This window comes from Schistocerca piceifrons, chromosome 1 (assembly GCF_021461385.2).
Source record: "Schistocerca piceifrons isolate TAMUIC-IGC-003096 chromosome 1, iqSchPice1.1, whole genome shotgun sequence".
Lineage (NCBI taxonomy): Eukaryota > Metazoa > Arthropoda > Insecta > Orthoptera > Acrididae > Schistocerca > Schistocerca piceifrons.
The window spans coordinates 270,263,237-270,279,537 of record NC_060138.1 but is presented as its reverse complement, the minus strand read 5'-3'; the positions used below and the strand labels follow the sequence as shown (position 1 = coordinate 270,279,537).

General features: G+C 44.5%; 1 protein-coding gene across 1 annotated transcript in view; it reads left to right on the top strand.

The window, feature by feature from the left end:
- The window catches only part of LOC124782371 (protein TFG-like), a 60,214-nt gene that overhangs the window by 15,610 nt on the left and 28,303 nt on the right, over positions 1-16,301 (top strand). Inside the window, exons 3-4 of the mRNA XM_047253934.1 lie at positions 9,215-9,457; positions 15,408-15,551. Coding sequence (XP_047109890.1) covers positions 9,215-9,457; positions 15,408-15,551 — 387 coding nt within the window. The remainder of the gene's footprint in view (positions 1-9,214; positions 9,458-15,407; positions 15,552-16,301) is intronic.

Sequence of the window (16,301 nt, the reverse complement as noted above, 5' to 3'; positions counted from 1 at the left end):
TTTTTCATGGAACTGAGGTGTTTAAGTGTTTGGGAGGACTTCTTAATCCCTGCTGTTATCCATCTCTTTTTGTGAGATGTTGAAACAGATATGCATACTTTTGGAAATGCCTTTTCAAAGTTAAAATTAAATAATGTGGAGAGTTTAGAGAATTTCATATTCACATTGGTTTCTTTATACACTTCATCCCAGCTTTGTTTTGCTAGTTCTTTTGAAAAATCTTTTATTTCAATTTCTGATGGATGTCGTTTGTAGGCTTGTAGTTTAGGGAATGATTTGATGCCTGATTTTACTGTTGTTATTTGACAGAGATGGTCTGATAGTCTGAGATCTTTTAGAGCTACATCTCATTTTTGTGGCCACATGGTCAATTACTGATGCAGTCATTGTAGTAACGCTTGTTGCCTGTTGACCAATAGGGACATGCCAAATCTTTGAAGGATATTTATGAAGTTGCTGCTGGATTCATTTGTGATATTAGCGCTGATGTTAATGTCCCCACAGAATTATGTTGATCTTTGTACTTGAGACTTTATCTAGAACTTCTGTTAATTTTTTGAAAAAAGTTTCCGCACTACTGCTGGGAGATTTATACACACACAAAATTATTAATTTCTTGATGATATAAAGCCCTGTTAATTCAGTAGCTGATATTTCAGAGTGTTTGTCTTCACTTACTGTACTGATGTCATGTCTTGATTTGAACTGTGTTCCTTTTCTGAAATAATTGCATGATCCTCCATCCCTTGAAGCAGTTCTGCAGTAGGAGTTTGCCCTTTCATATAATGATAATACTACATGTTGGATTTGTGTGTGTCTACACCAGTGCTCAGTAACACAAACTACTGTGCAGTTCAAAGATCGGAGCTCAACTTCTAATAGTTGTATTTTATTTTTTATTGATTGCATGTTTTGATGGAGGATTGTTAAGCCTGTGAAATGCCCCATGCCCCCCTGCGGGTTCGGGGGTAAGAATAGGCCCGCGGTATTCCTGCCTGTCGTAAGAGGCGACTAAAAGGAGTCTCAACTGTTTCGGCCTTTAATATGATGGCCCCCCTTAGGGGTTTGACCACTACCTTTCCAAATTTTCCGTTAGTGCATACCATTTGGGGAAGGACGCCTTACGTAGTGCATCTTAAATCCATCTTGCCCTACGATCTGGCACACCCGATATTGTCATGGAGTTGGATTTACATCGAGCTTCCGGCCACATCCGCTGCAGTGTGTTCCGGATAGCATACATTCCCTCCTTTGTGCACTTCCATCTTTGCCCTCGTGATGTACATGGATATTTCGACACCCGACGTCCAGCACGGTAGCCAGTTCGTTGTGGTGGGGTCGTCATGTACCCTCTTGGTGGTAGCCCCCTGACTACACAGGGATCGCACTGCTGATGCCTGAGCTGCTACCTCCCCACATATGCCGAGGAGTAGATGCCTATCCCTCTGGGGCATCGGGACTCCTGGCAAAGGCCATCCTGCCAGGTGGTCTTTGCTATGACTAGGTGGCGCCTGTGGGGAGAGCCCCTGGTCGGAGTGGGTGGCATCAGGGCGGATGACCCGCAATGAAGCGTGGTACATCATCTCTCGCTGGTGGGCCTCCACCAGCAGTCTCTAAGCAATCGAGGTCTAACCTCAATGGAAAGAAAATTGATCAGAGATTGTTTCCCTCCCTGGCCACTCCATATCGCTGGTGGGCCTCCACCAGCAGTCTCTAAGCAATCGAGGTCTAACCTCAATGGAAAGAAAATTGATCAGAGATTGTTTCCCTCCCTGGCCACTCCATGGGAGGAACATATGGCTAAAGAAGGCAGTGGAGATTATGCACCCCGATACCTCGTGTGTACGCGAGTTGATGGGGAATCGTTTATGTCGACCAAGCCCCAGTTTTTTGTGGAGCATTTAGAGGACAAGTTCGGGGAGGTGGAGATCTTGTCCAAAATGCGCTCTGGGTCGGTTCTCATCAAAACAGCATCCTCTGCCCAGTCACGGAGGTTGCTCACTTGTGACAAGTTGGGGGATGTTTCCGTCACCATCACTCCCCATAAAAGTTTAAACGTGGTCCAGTGTATTATATTCCACAGGGATCTCCTACTGCAGTCCAACGATGAACTACGCGCCAATCTAGAACGACAGGGTGTTCACTTCGTCAGGCGCGTCCATCGGGGTCTGAGGGATAATCAGGTAGCCACTGGTGCCTTCATCTTGGCCTTCGAAGGTGATGTTTTACCCGAAAAGATCAAGGTGATGGTTTACTGCTGTGATGTGAAGCCATATATTCCTCCTCTGATGCGGTGTTTTAAATGCTGGAAGTTTGGGCACATGTCATCCCGCTGTACTTCCGGCATCACATGTCGAGATTGTGGACGTCCTTCGCATCCCAATACTCCATGTGCTCCGCCTCCCATCTGTGTTAACTGCGGAGAACACCATTCCCCCTGCTCACCGGACTGTAGGATCTTCCAGAAAGAACGGAAGATAGTGGAATATAAAACCCTGGACCGCCTGACCTACTCTGAGGCTAGGCGGAAATATGAGAGGCTCCATCCTGTGCCAATGACGTCAACATACGCCGCTGCTGCAACGACGGTTCTTCCATCTCCTGTGTCGTCCCGCATGGTTGGTTCTGTGATTGGTCAGAATCCATCATCCCCCTTGATTGTGGGGGCACTTCAAACCCTGTTGCTCCTGCTCCATCTTCTTCAGGAGCAACACCCTCCCAACCATCGTGGACATCAGCTCCCCCTTCCCAGCCGGAGAAGCGTAAGATTTCTTCGGCTACTTCGCCAGGAAGGGATCCCTTGGGGACCTCCCTTTGCAAGTTCCGACCAGTGGAAAAGCGGACACCCGCAAGTGGCTGAAACAACCACCAGTCCCTGGTCGTAGAGCCTCACGGTCGTTGTCCGTCCCTGAGACTGACCCAGTGAAGCCCATGAAGCCTGAACCACCGAAGGCACAGCGCGACAAGCAGAAAAAGAAGAAAGTCCCCAAGACCAACGACATTGCGGTGGCACCCGTCCCACCGCTTCCTACAAGCTCTGCGTCTGAGGACGAGGTGGAGATTCTGGCGTCCGCTGAGGACCTCGATCTCGTCGGTCCCTCAGACGCCATGGATAGTGCTAGCACCAGTGCTCAATTGGAGGCAGCAGGTGACCCAGCAGCGTAATCTGCCTTCCAAGTCCCGTCACGCCTTTCTTAGACATGGACAGTACCATCCTCTAGTGGATCTGCAACGGTTTCTTCCACCATCTAGCTGAGCTCCGACAACTTATCAGCCTTCACCCTTTCTTCTGCATTGCTATTCAGGAAACTTGCTTTCCAGCAATGCGAACCCCCGCCCTCCGTGGCTATTGGGGTTATTATAAGAACCGGGCAGCTTATGAAAGGGTGTCTGGTGGCGTCTGCATATATGTCCTTAACTCTCTTCACAGCGAGTCTGTACCTCTACAAACAGCTTTAGAGGCTGTTGCTGTTCGGGTGTGGGCGCCACAGGCTGTTACCGGCTGCAGTCTTTATCTTCCACCGGATGGTGCTGTCGCGCAGCATGTCCTGGCTACTCTGATGGCCCAATTGCCGCCACCTTTCTTGTTACTGGGCGACTTCAACGCCCATAACCCTCTGTGGGGTGTGTCAGTGGCGACAGGTCGAGGCGCCACCATTGAGCATTTATTGGCACAGCTCGATCTTTCGCTTTTAAATGATGGTTCCTTCACACACTTCAGCGTGGTGCATGGCACGTACTCCGCCATCGACCTTTCGATCTGCAGCCCTAGCCTCTTACTGTCTGTCCAGTGGAGACCTGTGTGGTAGTGACCACTTTCCGATCTTTCTGTCACTGCCACAGCGTCAGTCTTCTATGCGCCCTTGCAGGTGGGCTATGAATAAGGCTGACTGGGACTTGTTTTCCTCCACTGCCGCTATTGAGCCTCTCTAGTGATGACATTGATGCGGTGGTTCAATCGGTCACCACCGGCATCGTTACTGCTGCCGAATCTGCCATTCCCCGTTTTTCTGGGTCCCCTCGGCGGCGGACTGTGCTTTGGTGGTCGCCTGAGATTGCTGAAGCGATTAAAGATCGCCGGCGGTCGCTCCAGCATCACAAGCGACATCCCTGCGCTGAACACCTCATCACCTTCAAATGGCTGCGTGCGCGGGCCCGCCGCCTTATCCCCCAAAGCAAGCAGGAGTGCTGGGAGCGGTATGTGTCCACCATTGGCCTCCGTGTCTCTCCATCGCAGGTCTGGGCCAAGATCCGACCCCTCTATGGCTATCGGACCTCTGTCAGCATCCCAGCGCTCTCACTGAATGGAGCAGTTTGTACGGACTCCGACGACGAAATTGCCGACAGCTTGGCAGAGCATTTTGCTATGAGTTCCGCTTCTGCGAATTACGCCCTGGCCTTCCGCTCCATTCAAGAGCAGATGGAACGTCGGAGCCTTTCGTTTTGCACCTACCATCGAGAATTGTACAATGTTCCATTCAGTGAGTGGGAATTTCGCAGTGCCCTAGCCGCTTGCCCTGATACCGCTCCTGGGCCAGATGCCATCCACTGTCAGATGCTGAAACACCTTTCAGTGGACTGCCAGCGACGGCTCTTCAACCTTTACAGCCGTATTTGGGTTGAGGGTGAGTTTCCGTCGCAATGGCGGGAAAGTATTGTTATCCCCATTCTGAAACCAGGCAAGAATCCTTTGGAGGTGGACAGCTACTGGCCCATTAGCCTCACCAGCGCTCTTTGCAAGTTGCTTGAACGGATGGTGAGCCGGTGCTTGAATTGGGTACTGGAGTCTCGGGGCCTTCTGGCTCCATCTCAGGGTGGGTTCCGTAAAGGCCGCTCCGCCGCCGTCAGTCTGGTGAGCCTGGAGTCGGCCGTCCGTGCTGTCTTTGCCTGCCGTCAGCACCAGGTCGCTGTCTTTTTCGACATGCGGAAGACGTACGATACGACATGGCGTCATCACATCCTTTCTACACTTCATGGATGGGGTCTTTGTGGCCCTCTGCCGATCTTTATCAGAAATTTTCTGTCGTATCATACCTTCCGCGTGCAATTCGCGGCCTCCCATTGTTCCTCCCGAGTCCAGGTGAATGGTGTGCCACAGGGATCTGTTTTAAGTGTCTGCCTGTTTTTAATAGCCATTAACGGGCTCGCTGCGGCAGTGGGGACATCTGTCTCAGCGTCCCTGTATGCTGACGACTTCTGCCTTTACTACAGCTCTATTGGCATTGCAGCTACTGAACGTCAGCTACAGGGCGCTATCCGTAAGGCGCAGTCTTGGGCTGTAGCGCATGGCTTTCAGTTTTCGGCTGCCAAGACCTGTGTTATGCATTTCTGCCGGCGACACACTGTTCACCCGGAGCCGCGGCTTTATCTTGATGGCGAACTTCTTGCTGTGGTTGAGACACACAGGTTTTTGGGTGCAGTTTTTGATGCCCGGTTGACTTGGCTGCCTCATATTCGGCAGCTTAAACAGATGTGTTGGTGGCATCTAAATGCTCTGCGATGCCTGAGCCACACCAAGTGGGGCGCCGAGCGATCTACTCTCCTATGGCTCTACCAGGCGTTAATCCAGTCCTGCCTGGATTATGGGAGTTTGGCTTATGGCTCAGCATCCCCATCTGCATTGCGGGTGCTGGACCCAATCCTCCACAGCGGAATACGCCTTGCCACTGGTGCTTTCCGGACCAGCCCTGTGGACAGCATACTTGTGGAGGCTGGTGTCCCTCCACTGCGGTTACGACGCCAACAATTACTGGCTGCTTATGCTGCCCATGTTTTTAGCTTGCCCGGCCATCCAAATTATCGACTCCTGTTCCCGCAGACAGTCGTCCGTCTCCCAGAACGTCGGCCCAGTTCTGGATGTACGATCGCAGTCCGCGTCCGAGAGCTTCTCTCCGGGCTAGGGGTTTTCCCTGTTCCACCTCCTTTCTGGGCCCCTCTGCATACGCCGCCGTGGTGTGTGCCTCGCCCTTGCCTTCAGCTCGAATTGGCACAGCGCCCGAAGGACTCAGTCCCCCGGAAGCCTTCTGCCGCCGCTTTTATTCCATCTTAGCCATGTATCAGGGCTCTGGCGTTGTCTACACTGACGGTTCGATGGTTGATGGTTGTGTCGGTTATGCGCTAACTCTAGGGGACCATTGTGAACAACGTTCATTGCCGGCTGGCTGCAGCGTTTACACTGCTGAGCTGGTCGCCATCTTTCGAGCCCTAGAGTATATCCGCTCCTGCTCAGGTGAGTCGTTCGTCATCTGTATCTTCGTCATCACGACTCCCTGAGCGGTTTACGAGCTCTCGACCAGTGTTTCCCTCGTTCTCGTCTGGTGATGGCTATCCAGGTGTCCCTGCATACTCTTGCCCGTTGCGGCAGATCTGTGGTCTTTGTTTGGACCCCAGGCCATGTTGGGATACCCGGCAATGAAACTGTTGACCGCCTGGCGAAAGAGGCCACCAGTAAACCATTTCTGGAGATTGGCCTCCCGGCAACTGATTTGCGGGCACTATTACACCACAAAGTTTTCGATTTATGGGACACTGAATGGCGCAACCTGCCCGTGCCAAACAAACTCCGTCGTATCAAGGAGACGATGACTGTTTGGCGGTCATCCATGCGAGCCGACCGCAGGGACTCAGTCGTCCTTTGTTGGCTCCGTATTGGCCACACCCGACTGACGCACAGTTATTTGCTGCGTCGTGAGGATCCACGTCTTTGTCGTTGTGGGGCGTCCTTGACGGTGGTCCATATTCTGTTGGAGTGCACCCTTTTAACTGTGCTCAGGCAGACTTTCGCGCTGCCTGATACGCTCCTTGCACTTTTAACTGACGACTCTGCCATACCGGACTTAGTTTTGCGTTTTATTCGGGCAGGGGGATTTTATCGCTTAATGTAAGTGTGTGTGTTTTTGTGTTGATTCTGGCCTATGGCCTACGATTTTAGTCTGATTTTTTAATGTGTTTCTCGGTGGTTGGCTTTTCCTTTTTTGTTTCTGTGGTCGGCCAACCACCGTCACACTCTGTGTGATTTTAGTTCGTCTTGTCTGGTCTTTGTCTAAGTTTCTCTTGTTCTGTGTCGTCTGTCTTCTCGTCAGTTGATCGTTTTTATTCTCTGTGGGGGTTTTTAATATTTGGAAAAAAGGGAGCGATGACCGTAGTAGTCTGGTCCCATTAATCCCCACAACCTACCAAGCAACCAAATAAATGCCCCATGTTACTCTTTCCAATGGTTTGGTTTTCTTTGTGACATCTGGTATGTGTGATATTTGAAATGTTAAAGTCTGTCTTTTGAGTGATTGTTTCAGAATTTTTTAAACTGCTGTAGATACTCTTTAGCCAGGGGAACCTGTTGTCTGGTTTTATCCTTAAAAATACCTACTTTTCCTACCCAGGACAACAGGTATTTGACCATGTGCGGCCTGAGATCCACACCCTATACTTTCACGAATCAGCTGTACCAATCTTCCCTTCCCAGTCCTGATTAGGTGTAGGCCATGCCTAGTGAAACCCCATGTGTTGATAGTCCCAATGGGCAACAGAGAAACATGAGCAAAGTTGGCTGCCCTCATAACCATCCTTAACCCCACATTGATCCACCTCACAGCTCCATCAAGGTGTGGTCGATCATGATGCCGGAACAGCTCAACAGTGTATACGTTGGTGCTATGAGTTACGGAATCTGTGTTGTCCAGGTCACCACCTATGTCATACGCCTCATCCCTGTCCAAACTGTTTCCTGCGCCACCCACTATCACTACATGGTCCTCTTTTGTAAAGTCCTTACATAAAGACCCTAAGTCTTCTATCACATGACTTAGCCCTGCATTTGGCTTGAAGATACTGGTGGCCTGGTATTCTGCCCCTAAACTTTCCTGCAACTGAGGGCGTAACACCTCGTCTATGGCTACTACCTAGCAGCAGCACTTTCTTCTTCCAAACACTTTGTACACTCCTAGGCTTCTTGGCCTCGGTTTAAGTGTGCTGCATGTTTCCTGCTCCTCGTTCTACCCGAGGCTCTTCTCCTCTTAACTCTGGCAGTGGTAGATACCTGTTTTTGGTGTTGATAAGACTGTCAGATTGTGTTTTCTTTCTTCCTATCCTCTTACCAACTGCCAGTTCCCAACCACCCTCCTCCCCCCTATCTCCCTTGATCCTTATCAGTTCCTTCCTTGCTTCCTCAAACTGTGCCTGAAGGGCACAGATTTTCCTTTCCTGTTCCCCAATCAAAATGTTCCTACTGCATACTCTGCAGTTCCAGGAGAGAGCCTCTTCTGTCCTCCCAACATTCTCCCCACTGCATCCCCCTAGTGAAAATATTTCTTAAAAGACTGGCAAGAAATCCCTGTACTATCTACCCTATAACAGCTCCCACGTTTCTCACTCATGGTCAGTTTCAAAAGAATAATTAGTGCTTTAAATTTGCCACGGACGTGAGATTGGCTGTGTGTAAACAAAAAATGACACAAAGTACATTGCGTTTAGAGAATTTACACTGTCAAGTGTCTTTGGTCAGGTTTTTAAACATTTATAACTCAGAAAATTTAGGCGTAGATCGCATCTATCTAACTAGTAAACAATACTAAATTTGTTAGTTAAAAAAGATTTAGAAACGTTTAATTAAACTTTTATTGTGACAATACACACTGATGAAACTAGTAGCTGTCTTCTTTAAACGAATTTTGCACTATCAAGAAAACTTGAATAGAATTTTTTGTGTTTGTCACGCAAAATTTCCGGTTATGTCGCGATTATCAGGACTTCAGATAACACGAAGTTTTTCAAGAACAAGCTCTGCCGGGATGCTAATATTCAGTTATGTGACAAGAACAGACGCTACAGCAAGTATATGAAACAAAGAAAATTTAAATTTGACACTTTTTCCTCTTAAATAAGTTCTTTTAGCGGACGAAGAAAATACCTGTGATCTCAGTGGGCGGCCATCTTGTACTGTGCACACACAATGGAATAGTCAGTTATGGTTATTATACTTGTATCAGTCATTGGAAAATAATGTAGCTGTTGATATTTTCTATACTGTTTATTTTATTTTTATAATTTGTAACTGCTAATACGTGCTTAATATTGGTATGTGTATTCTGTATTTCAGACATGAACAATATTTTGTCACTGACTGTTTGCCAGTTCTGGCTGGTAACTAAGGTGAGTCTTATCCATATTTCTTAGTGGATTCAAATATATTTTAATAGCACCTTTAATTTGTTCACAGATGGTGATCTAGTAACAATCTTCGACAGTTCAGATCTCGCTTTTGCAGTACAGTATAGCCGGATCCTGAAACTACAAGTGTTAGTAGGTGGTGAGGCAACATTACGCACTAAAGGCTTACCTCCATCTCAGGTATCAACAGTGAGAAAAGAACTGCAGGAGATTCGTGACCGGGTGAATTACCTGCTGGACACAATTGAGCCCCGTACAGTTGAAGTCACTTCATCCACAAGTGACTCACGAAGTTAGTACCAAATTTTGATATTATAATAACATATGTTAATGATTGTGTGTTTCTATGCAACTTTATCAAAGTGAACAGCTCAGTGTTGTGCCACTTTAATGAGTTGCGGATGTCATTTTTGAAAGAAAACCTATTTCTCAATCTCTTCGACTCAGGAAACAACTATGTATAGTTTAACCCAGCTCTCTTCTCTTTGTTGGTTTCAGTTATCGAACAATCCACAAACAATTTGCGAAGTTGGACATCTATAAACAATGCATCAATTTGCTTAATAATAAAAAATGACCAAGTGGCTGTTAAAAACAATAAAAGTTACTTGACTTTGGTCTCATTGATGTAAAATTTATCTTTGGCCGGTTGTTTTGTTCGGTGACCTCACCTCCTATGCAGGGAATGGGTCATTGATTTTATATATGTATGGTGAAATGTAACAATGAAGCAGGGACTGAGATTTCTGTCCAGATTTTTAATGACTGTCAGTTTCTTTCACTTAACATAAGTCAAAACGGTTTGCATAATGCAAAGAAAACATTTACAAACACCAAAGTTCAGTACAGCTCATCATGACTGCTTGCATCTTTTTCTGTCTCAGCTGTACAACACCAGAGTCCAACCAACTACACCATCATGCAATTAACACTAAGTCAGGACTGCTTGTTACACACACAAATTAACAAGTGCATTGATTCATAAAGTCACAGTTCAGAGATGTTTGAATGCATCAGTCTTTTATGCTACAAAGATGTGTGTACAGTATTGATATGACTGAAATTATTTTCAAAGAGATTTACATGTATTTAACATTTCATTAATAAAAGCAATGATTGTAGGAAACAATACATGCTATATTTATGGTGTATCAAGAAGGTAAATACTTTAGCATTTCATTTATTGTAATCTACAATACTTTGCCAAAAAAATGAGGCGTGTTTAGCACTTCCATTACAACAGCCACCTCTTGCTTTATTTTTATTACATGATTATTATTATTATTATTATTATTATTAATTTTTTTTAATACACTGCTCCCTTGCAGACACACAAATGACGAACAACATTTTTAAGGGGAAAGATGGACTGTTCTGAAACTATTGTATGAATGACGTCCCTCCTTCACAGTCATCCCCAATCATTTCAAAATTAATAGTTTCTTTCAAGTGTAGCCTTTGGCTGAGACCATTGTATGGGCAAATGATAGTGAGAACTCATTACGTATGTCTGATAGTAGAATCGACACCACTGAATATTCATCTGCAAATTATATACTGTTTATTTAATGTATGCCATAATGTGCTGAGTTTAAACTGCCCCAATTTAACTAATTAGTTGGGTATTAGCATGTTCCATAGATTATAATTGCAGTTTCTATGATGTGGAATGAGCAAGTTTTATAATTATAGTATTCTTTCTCAGTGAAAAATATGTCAACATATTTGTGACTAACACTGCTGTTACAATTTATATTTTGTGGTGTACAGCATGGTATGTATGCTTAAACTGCTGTGGGCCAGTTAAATTGTCATGCTCTGCTACTCCACAGGTGCTGAGGACATGTTTAATTGCCATCCTTGGATTCTCCTGAAGTGCTGTTAATGTGTTACGTATCAGGTTCAGCCGCTCTCTCATGTCTGCTGACTAGTTACTTCCATATCTCAGTGAATAAAAAAGTTTTGATTATTTATCACACAACATATGTACATCTTTGCATGCTATCATTTGCAAAAAACCTTGTTTCAATATTGTGAACGATTTGTTAACAACCATATGATTCACGATGGGCAGGCACGGAAATCGGAGCATTGCACATGACCATCCTTTGGATATAAAAATCAATAACTCAAGAACAAAATGAGGTATCATTCTGCTCTAAATTTTAAATAAAATTTTGATATCTTATCTACATTTCATACACTGCAATTATATAAGCTAAAATCAGCCATACCCGAAGTTTATGCAGTGCAAACTCTTTAAAATTTTGTGCAAGGTTTTATTTAATTTGATGCAGTGTGTTAACTGTGACACAACGTGAAAAGAAATTCAGTCCTTTATCGAGCAAAGGTATCCAACTGTAAGATGCACAAGAATCAAATTTTTTCATGTAGTAGTTTCCTTAAAATTGAATAACAACCATGTCATGTTACAGCATGTCATAGCACTTGTACAGAAAGCAAATGGCAGTTATGGGTGAAGGCGAGTGAAAGGGGAGCAATGGTGGAGAAGGGAGTTTCAGTGTTGTAGCCTATCATTGATGATATAAAATATGTGCATTGAGCAAGGAGGAAAGGGGAATAAGAAAAATTTGGAGAAGGAATTAAAGTACAGGAAGAAGAACTACAGGGTTATTACAAATGATTGAAGCGATTTCACAGCTCTACAATAACTTTATTATTTGAGATATTTTCACAATGCTTTGCACACACATACAAAAACTCAAAAAGTTTTTTTAGGCATCCACAAATGTTCGATATGTGCCCCTTTAGTGATTCGGGAGACATCAAGCCGATAATCAAGTTCCTCCCACACTCGGCGCAGCATGTCCCCATCAATTTCGAAAGCATCGTTGATGCGAGCTCACAGTTCTGGCACGTTTCTTGGTAGAAGAGGTTTAAACACTGAATCTTTCACATAACCCCACAGAAAGAAATCGCATGGGGTTAAGTCGGGAGAGCGTGGAGGCCATGACATGAATTGCTGATCATGATCTCCACCACGACCAATCCATCGGTTTTCCAAACTCCTGTTTAAGAAATGCCGAACATCATGATGGAAGTGCGGTGGAGCACCATCCTGTTGAAAGATGAAGTCGGCGCTGTCGGTCTCCAATTGTGGCATGAGCCAATTTTCCAGCATGTCCAGATACACGTGTCCTGTAACGTTTTTTTCGCACAAGAAAAAGGGGCCGTAAACTTTAAACCGTGAGATTGCACAAAACAAGTTAACTTTTGATGAATTGCGAATTTGCTGCACGAATGCGTGAGGATTCTCTACCGTCCAGATTCGCACATTGTGTCTGTTCACTTCACCATTAAGGAAAAATGTTGTTTCATCACTGAAAACAAATTTCGCACTGAACGCATCCTCTTCCATGAGCTGTTGCAACCGCGCCGAAAATTCAAAGCGTTTGACTTTGTCATCGGGTGTCAGGGCTTGTAGCAATTGTAAACGGTAAGGCTTCTGCTTTAGCCTTTTCCGTAAGATTTTCCAAACCGTCGGCTGTGGTATGTTTAGCTCCCTGCTTGCTTTATTCGTCGACTTCCACGGGCTACGCGTGAAACTTGCCCGCACACGTTCAACCGTTTCTTTGCTCACTGCAGGCCGACCCGTTGATTTCCTCTTGCAGAGGCATCCAGAAGCTTTAAACTGCGCATACCATCGCCGAATGGAGTTAGCAGTTGGTGGATCTTTGTTGAACTTCGTCTGAAGTGTCGTTGCACTGTTATGACTGACTGATGTGAGTGCATTTGAAGCACGACATACGCTTTCTCGGCTCCTGTCGCCATTTTGTCTCACTGCGCTCTCGAGTGCTCTGGTGGCAGAAACCTGAAGTGCGGCTTCAGCCGAACAAAACTTTATGAGTTTTTCTACGTATCTGTAGTGTGTCGTGACCATATGTCAATGAATGGAGCTACAGTGAATTTATGAAATCGCTTCAATCATTTGTAATAGCCCTGTAAAAACTTTGAGGTTTGCCGAAGATATTGTAATTCTGTCAGAGATAGCAAAGAATTTGGAACAGCAGTTGAATGGAATGGACAGAGTCTTGAAAGGAGGATATAAGGTGAGTGTAAACAAAAGCAAAACAAGGGTAATGGAATGTAATGGAATTAAATTAGGTGACTTTGAGGGAATTGGATTATTAAATGAGACACTTAACGTAGTATATGAGCTTTGCTATTTTGGTAGTAAAATAACTGGAATATAAAATGTAGAATGACAATAATAATAAAAGCATTTCTGAAGAAGAGAAATTTAGCATCGAATGTAAATTTAAGTGTTTTGAAACAGTTTCTGAAGGTACTTGATTTGCGTGTAGCCTTGTATGGAAGTGAAACGTGAGCAATAGGCAGTTCATACAAGAAAAGAATAGAAACCTTTGAAGTGTGATGCTACAGGAGAATGCCAAAAATTAGTGGAAGGTGTGTGTGTGTGTGTGTGTGTGTGTGTGTGTGTGTGTGTGTGGGGGGGGGGGGGGGGGGGGTGGGCGGGGGGGGGGGGGGGGGGCATGCACACTCCCTTCAGACCAGTCTTCAGACTGAAGACTACAGCAACCATCACACTAACCGTAAAAAACACCCATGTACCATAACATAACCTTACTATTGGCACTACGCCTGATAGCAGATGACATTCTTCTGGCATTTACCAAACCGCCCTCCCATTGGATTACCAGAGGGCACTTGTTTCCAATCATCTACTGTTCAGTGGCATCACTCTTGACAGCACCTCAAGCATTGTTTAGCGGTAACTACAGAGATCTGTGGCTTGTGAGGAGCCACTCTACCATTGTACCCTGTTCCTTTTAACTCCTTATATTCAATTGTTGTGCTAGCTAGACGGTTGGTAGGGCTTTGGAACTTGTGACTGGTTGTTCAGTTGATTTCATGCATATTTTTTACAGCTATCCTCTGCAAAGGTTGGTGAGCCCTGTCAGCAAGTGAAGTATGCCAGATCTTGGTTTAGTTGTGGTCGTTTCTCTGCATTTCCACATCACAATCATATCACCAACAGTTGACTTGGGCAGCTTTAGAATGGTTGAAATGTCTGATGAATTTGTTATTCCGGTGACACGCAATGACTGGTCAACGTTCAAAGCCACTGAATTCTCCTGACTGACCCATTCTGCTGATACTGCTTCTTTAATGACAACACAGTACTACCTGCCTCCTGTTATACTGACAGGTCTGTGTTCATGACATCTAGTGATCAGTTCCACAGTACAAATTGGTGTTCAGATTCTTTGATCAGATAGTGTATCTCAATTCAGGTAATTAATTACACATAGAATATGATGGTTTAATTAACATCAGTTGGTTAAAACAGTGGCAAATTTCAAAATACTTTGCCTTGACAAAATATGTGTACAGATTTTTACCCTCCTAATCAACCAGTCATTTGATGTACATAAAAACAACATGCGTTTGATTTTTGTTTTCATAGGAATTGTTGTTTTTGTCTGTGGTTAGGTCTTCTATCTCCAGGTCAACCTTGATGTGCAGAACATCTGAGAGTATCAGCAGTGTGACTGGAATGACAGGTAATGATTGGTCTGGCGGTACAGCTGTGTGTCACATCATTTTTGCTTTGAGTAATCATGTGGTGGAAACGCTGATGGAAGGCACATTGGAGTGATTTAAGCAATGTTTTGTTGGTGTGGATGTTGATAAACCCACTGCATAGTTTTTTGTTGTTCAAACTCAGTATCACGTCAGACATCGAATGAAGTTGTAGTCTGGCAGGTGGGGACAGAACTGTCAAATAAAATAAGAATATCCATTGGAAATAGGGATATGGGTACCTATGAAATCCAGCTAAATTAAAATATAGAAATGAACAAGTGTATACATCTCAAGATACTAAAGAAAGTTAAAATTTATCTTTTTCCAGGCTTAATTAAGTTTTGTTGTTAGGTACCATTGCATAAGCAGCAGAGGCAGGATCAGCTGCAACAGTTTGTAGTACAAATGACTCCTTACCAGCAATGTAAACAGTGTTTCTGTAATTTAATTTTGTACTACTGATTTGAACTGTTATGCAAACTAGCCTGAATTGTCTTCCTTTTCATCCTCCTGCTTCAGTTGTTATCCTTGCAAACAATGATATAGGCCAAAATCTGTGATGAGTACAGTTTTTCTGCTGCTCTATTTCAAAAATTATTTTCTTATTGCTGAACTGCTAAAAATAACAGTGCAGTCTTCTCATTATTACAGTAATGCTCATACGTCTTTTTCAGCTGGTCAGCATGAGATGAACAATCCCAACCCGAATATCAGTTCGCGAGAGTTTGACCCTCTGCAACAGGCACATCAGAAAGCTGCTGAGAGTGGCCAGGTTGTCAAGGATGAGGTTTCGCAACAGCCACACCCTCCAGTAGACGGTAACTACTTCATTCTCAATATATAGTAATGTTAGTACACCCGCGTCATTATTCAGTATTTTGGGTGCCTGCATGTATAGGAGGGGAAGAATCTCAACTTATACCTTGATATTTATTAGTAAATTATTAAATAAATTTATTTCACTTTATATAGCTAAATTATTCTCATAAAACTCAGTTCAGTGTAACACACTGGTCTTCAAGCCTTAACTGGAAGGATAAAAAACAGTACAGCTGGATCAGTTCTCGTATTTTAATAGGCGATTGCTTCTTTCTCTGTCATCATAACACTGATTTCAAGCACCATGAGGAGAAGGCTACCACTGAGAAAGGATCCTGCAGTGATGCCAGTAAATTATTGTGGTAGGTGTCAGTAAAATTACCTGTAAAACTTCAACATACTAGATAACCCTTTGTTACAAAATTGTTATTCGGTAAATGCAGAGAATGGTCACATGATAGCAATTTTCAGAAAGATAATACTAAATCTAGATTTGATATGATTGGATGGATAAAAGATAAAAGAAATGTGCACACCAAGCAGCAGCAGGAAGAAACACGTATAAAGATTAGAGAAATATCTAAACTTTCGGAGCCAGTGGCTGCCTCTTCTGGCAGAAGGGTTGAAGGGGAAGACGGAGGGACAACGGAAAAGGACTGATGATGTTTAAGAAATTGGAAATGTTCAGAAAAAGTGGCCCAGAACCTCTGGTCATGGGAGGCTTACCGAACAGGGTGACAAGAACCTCA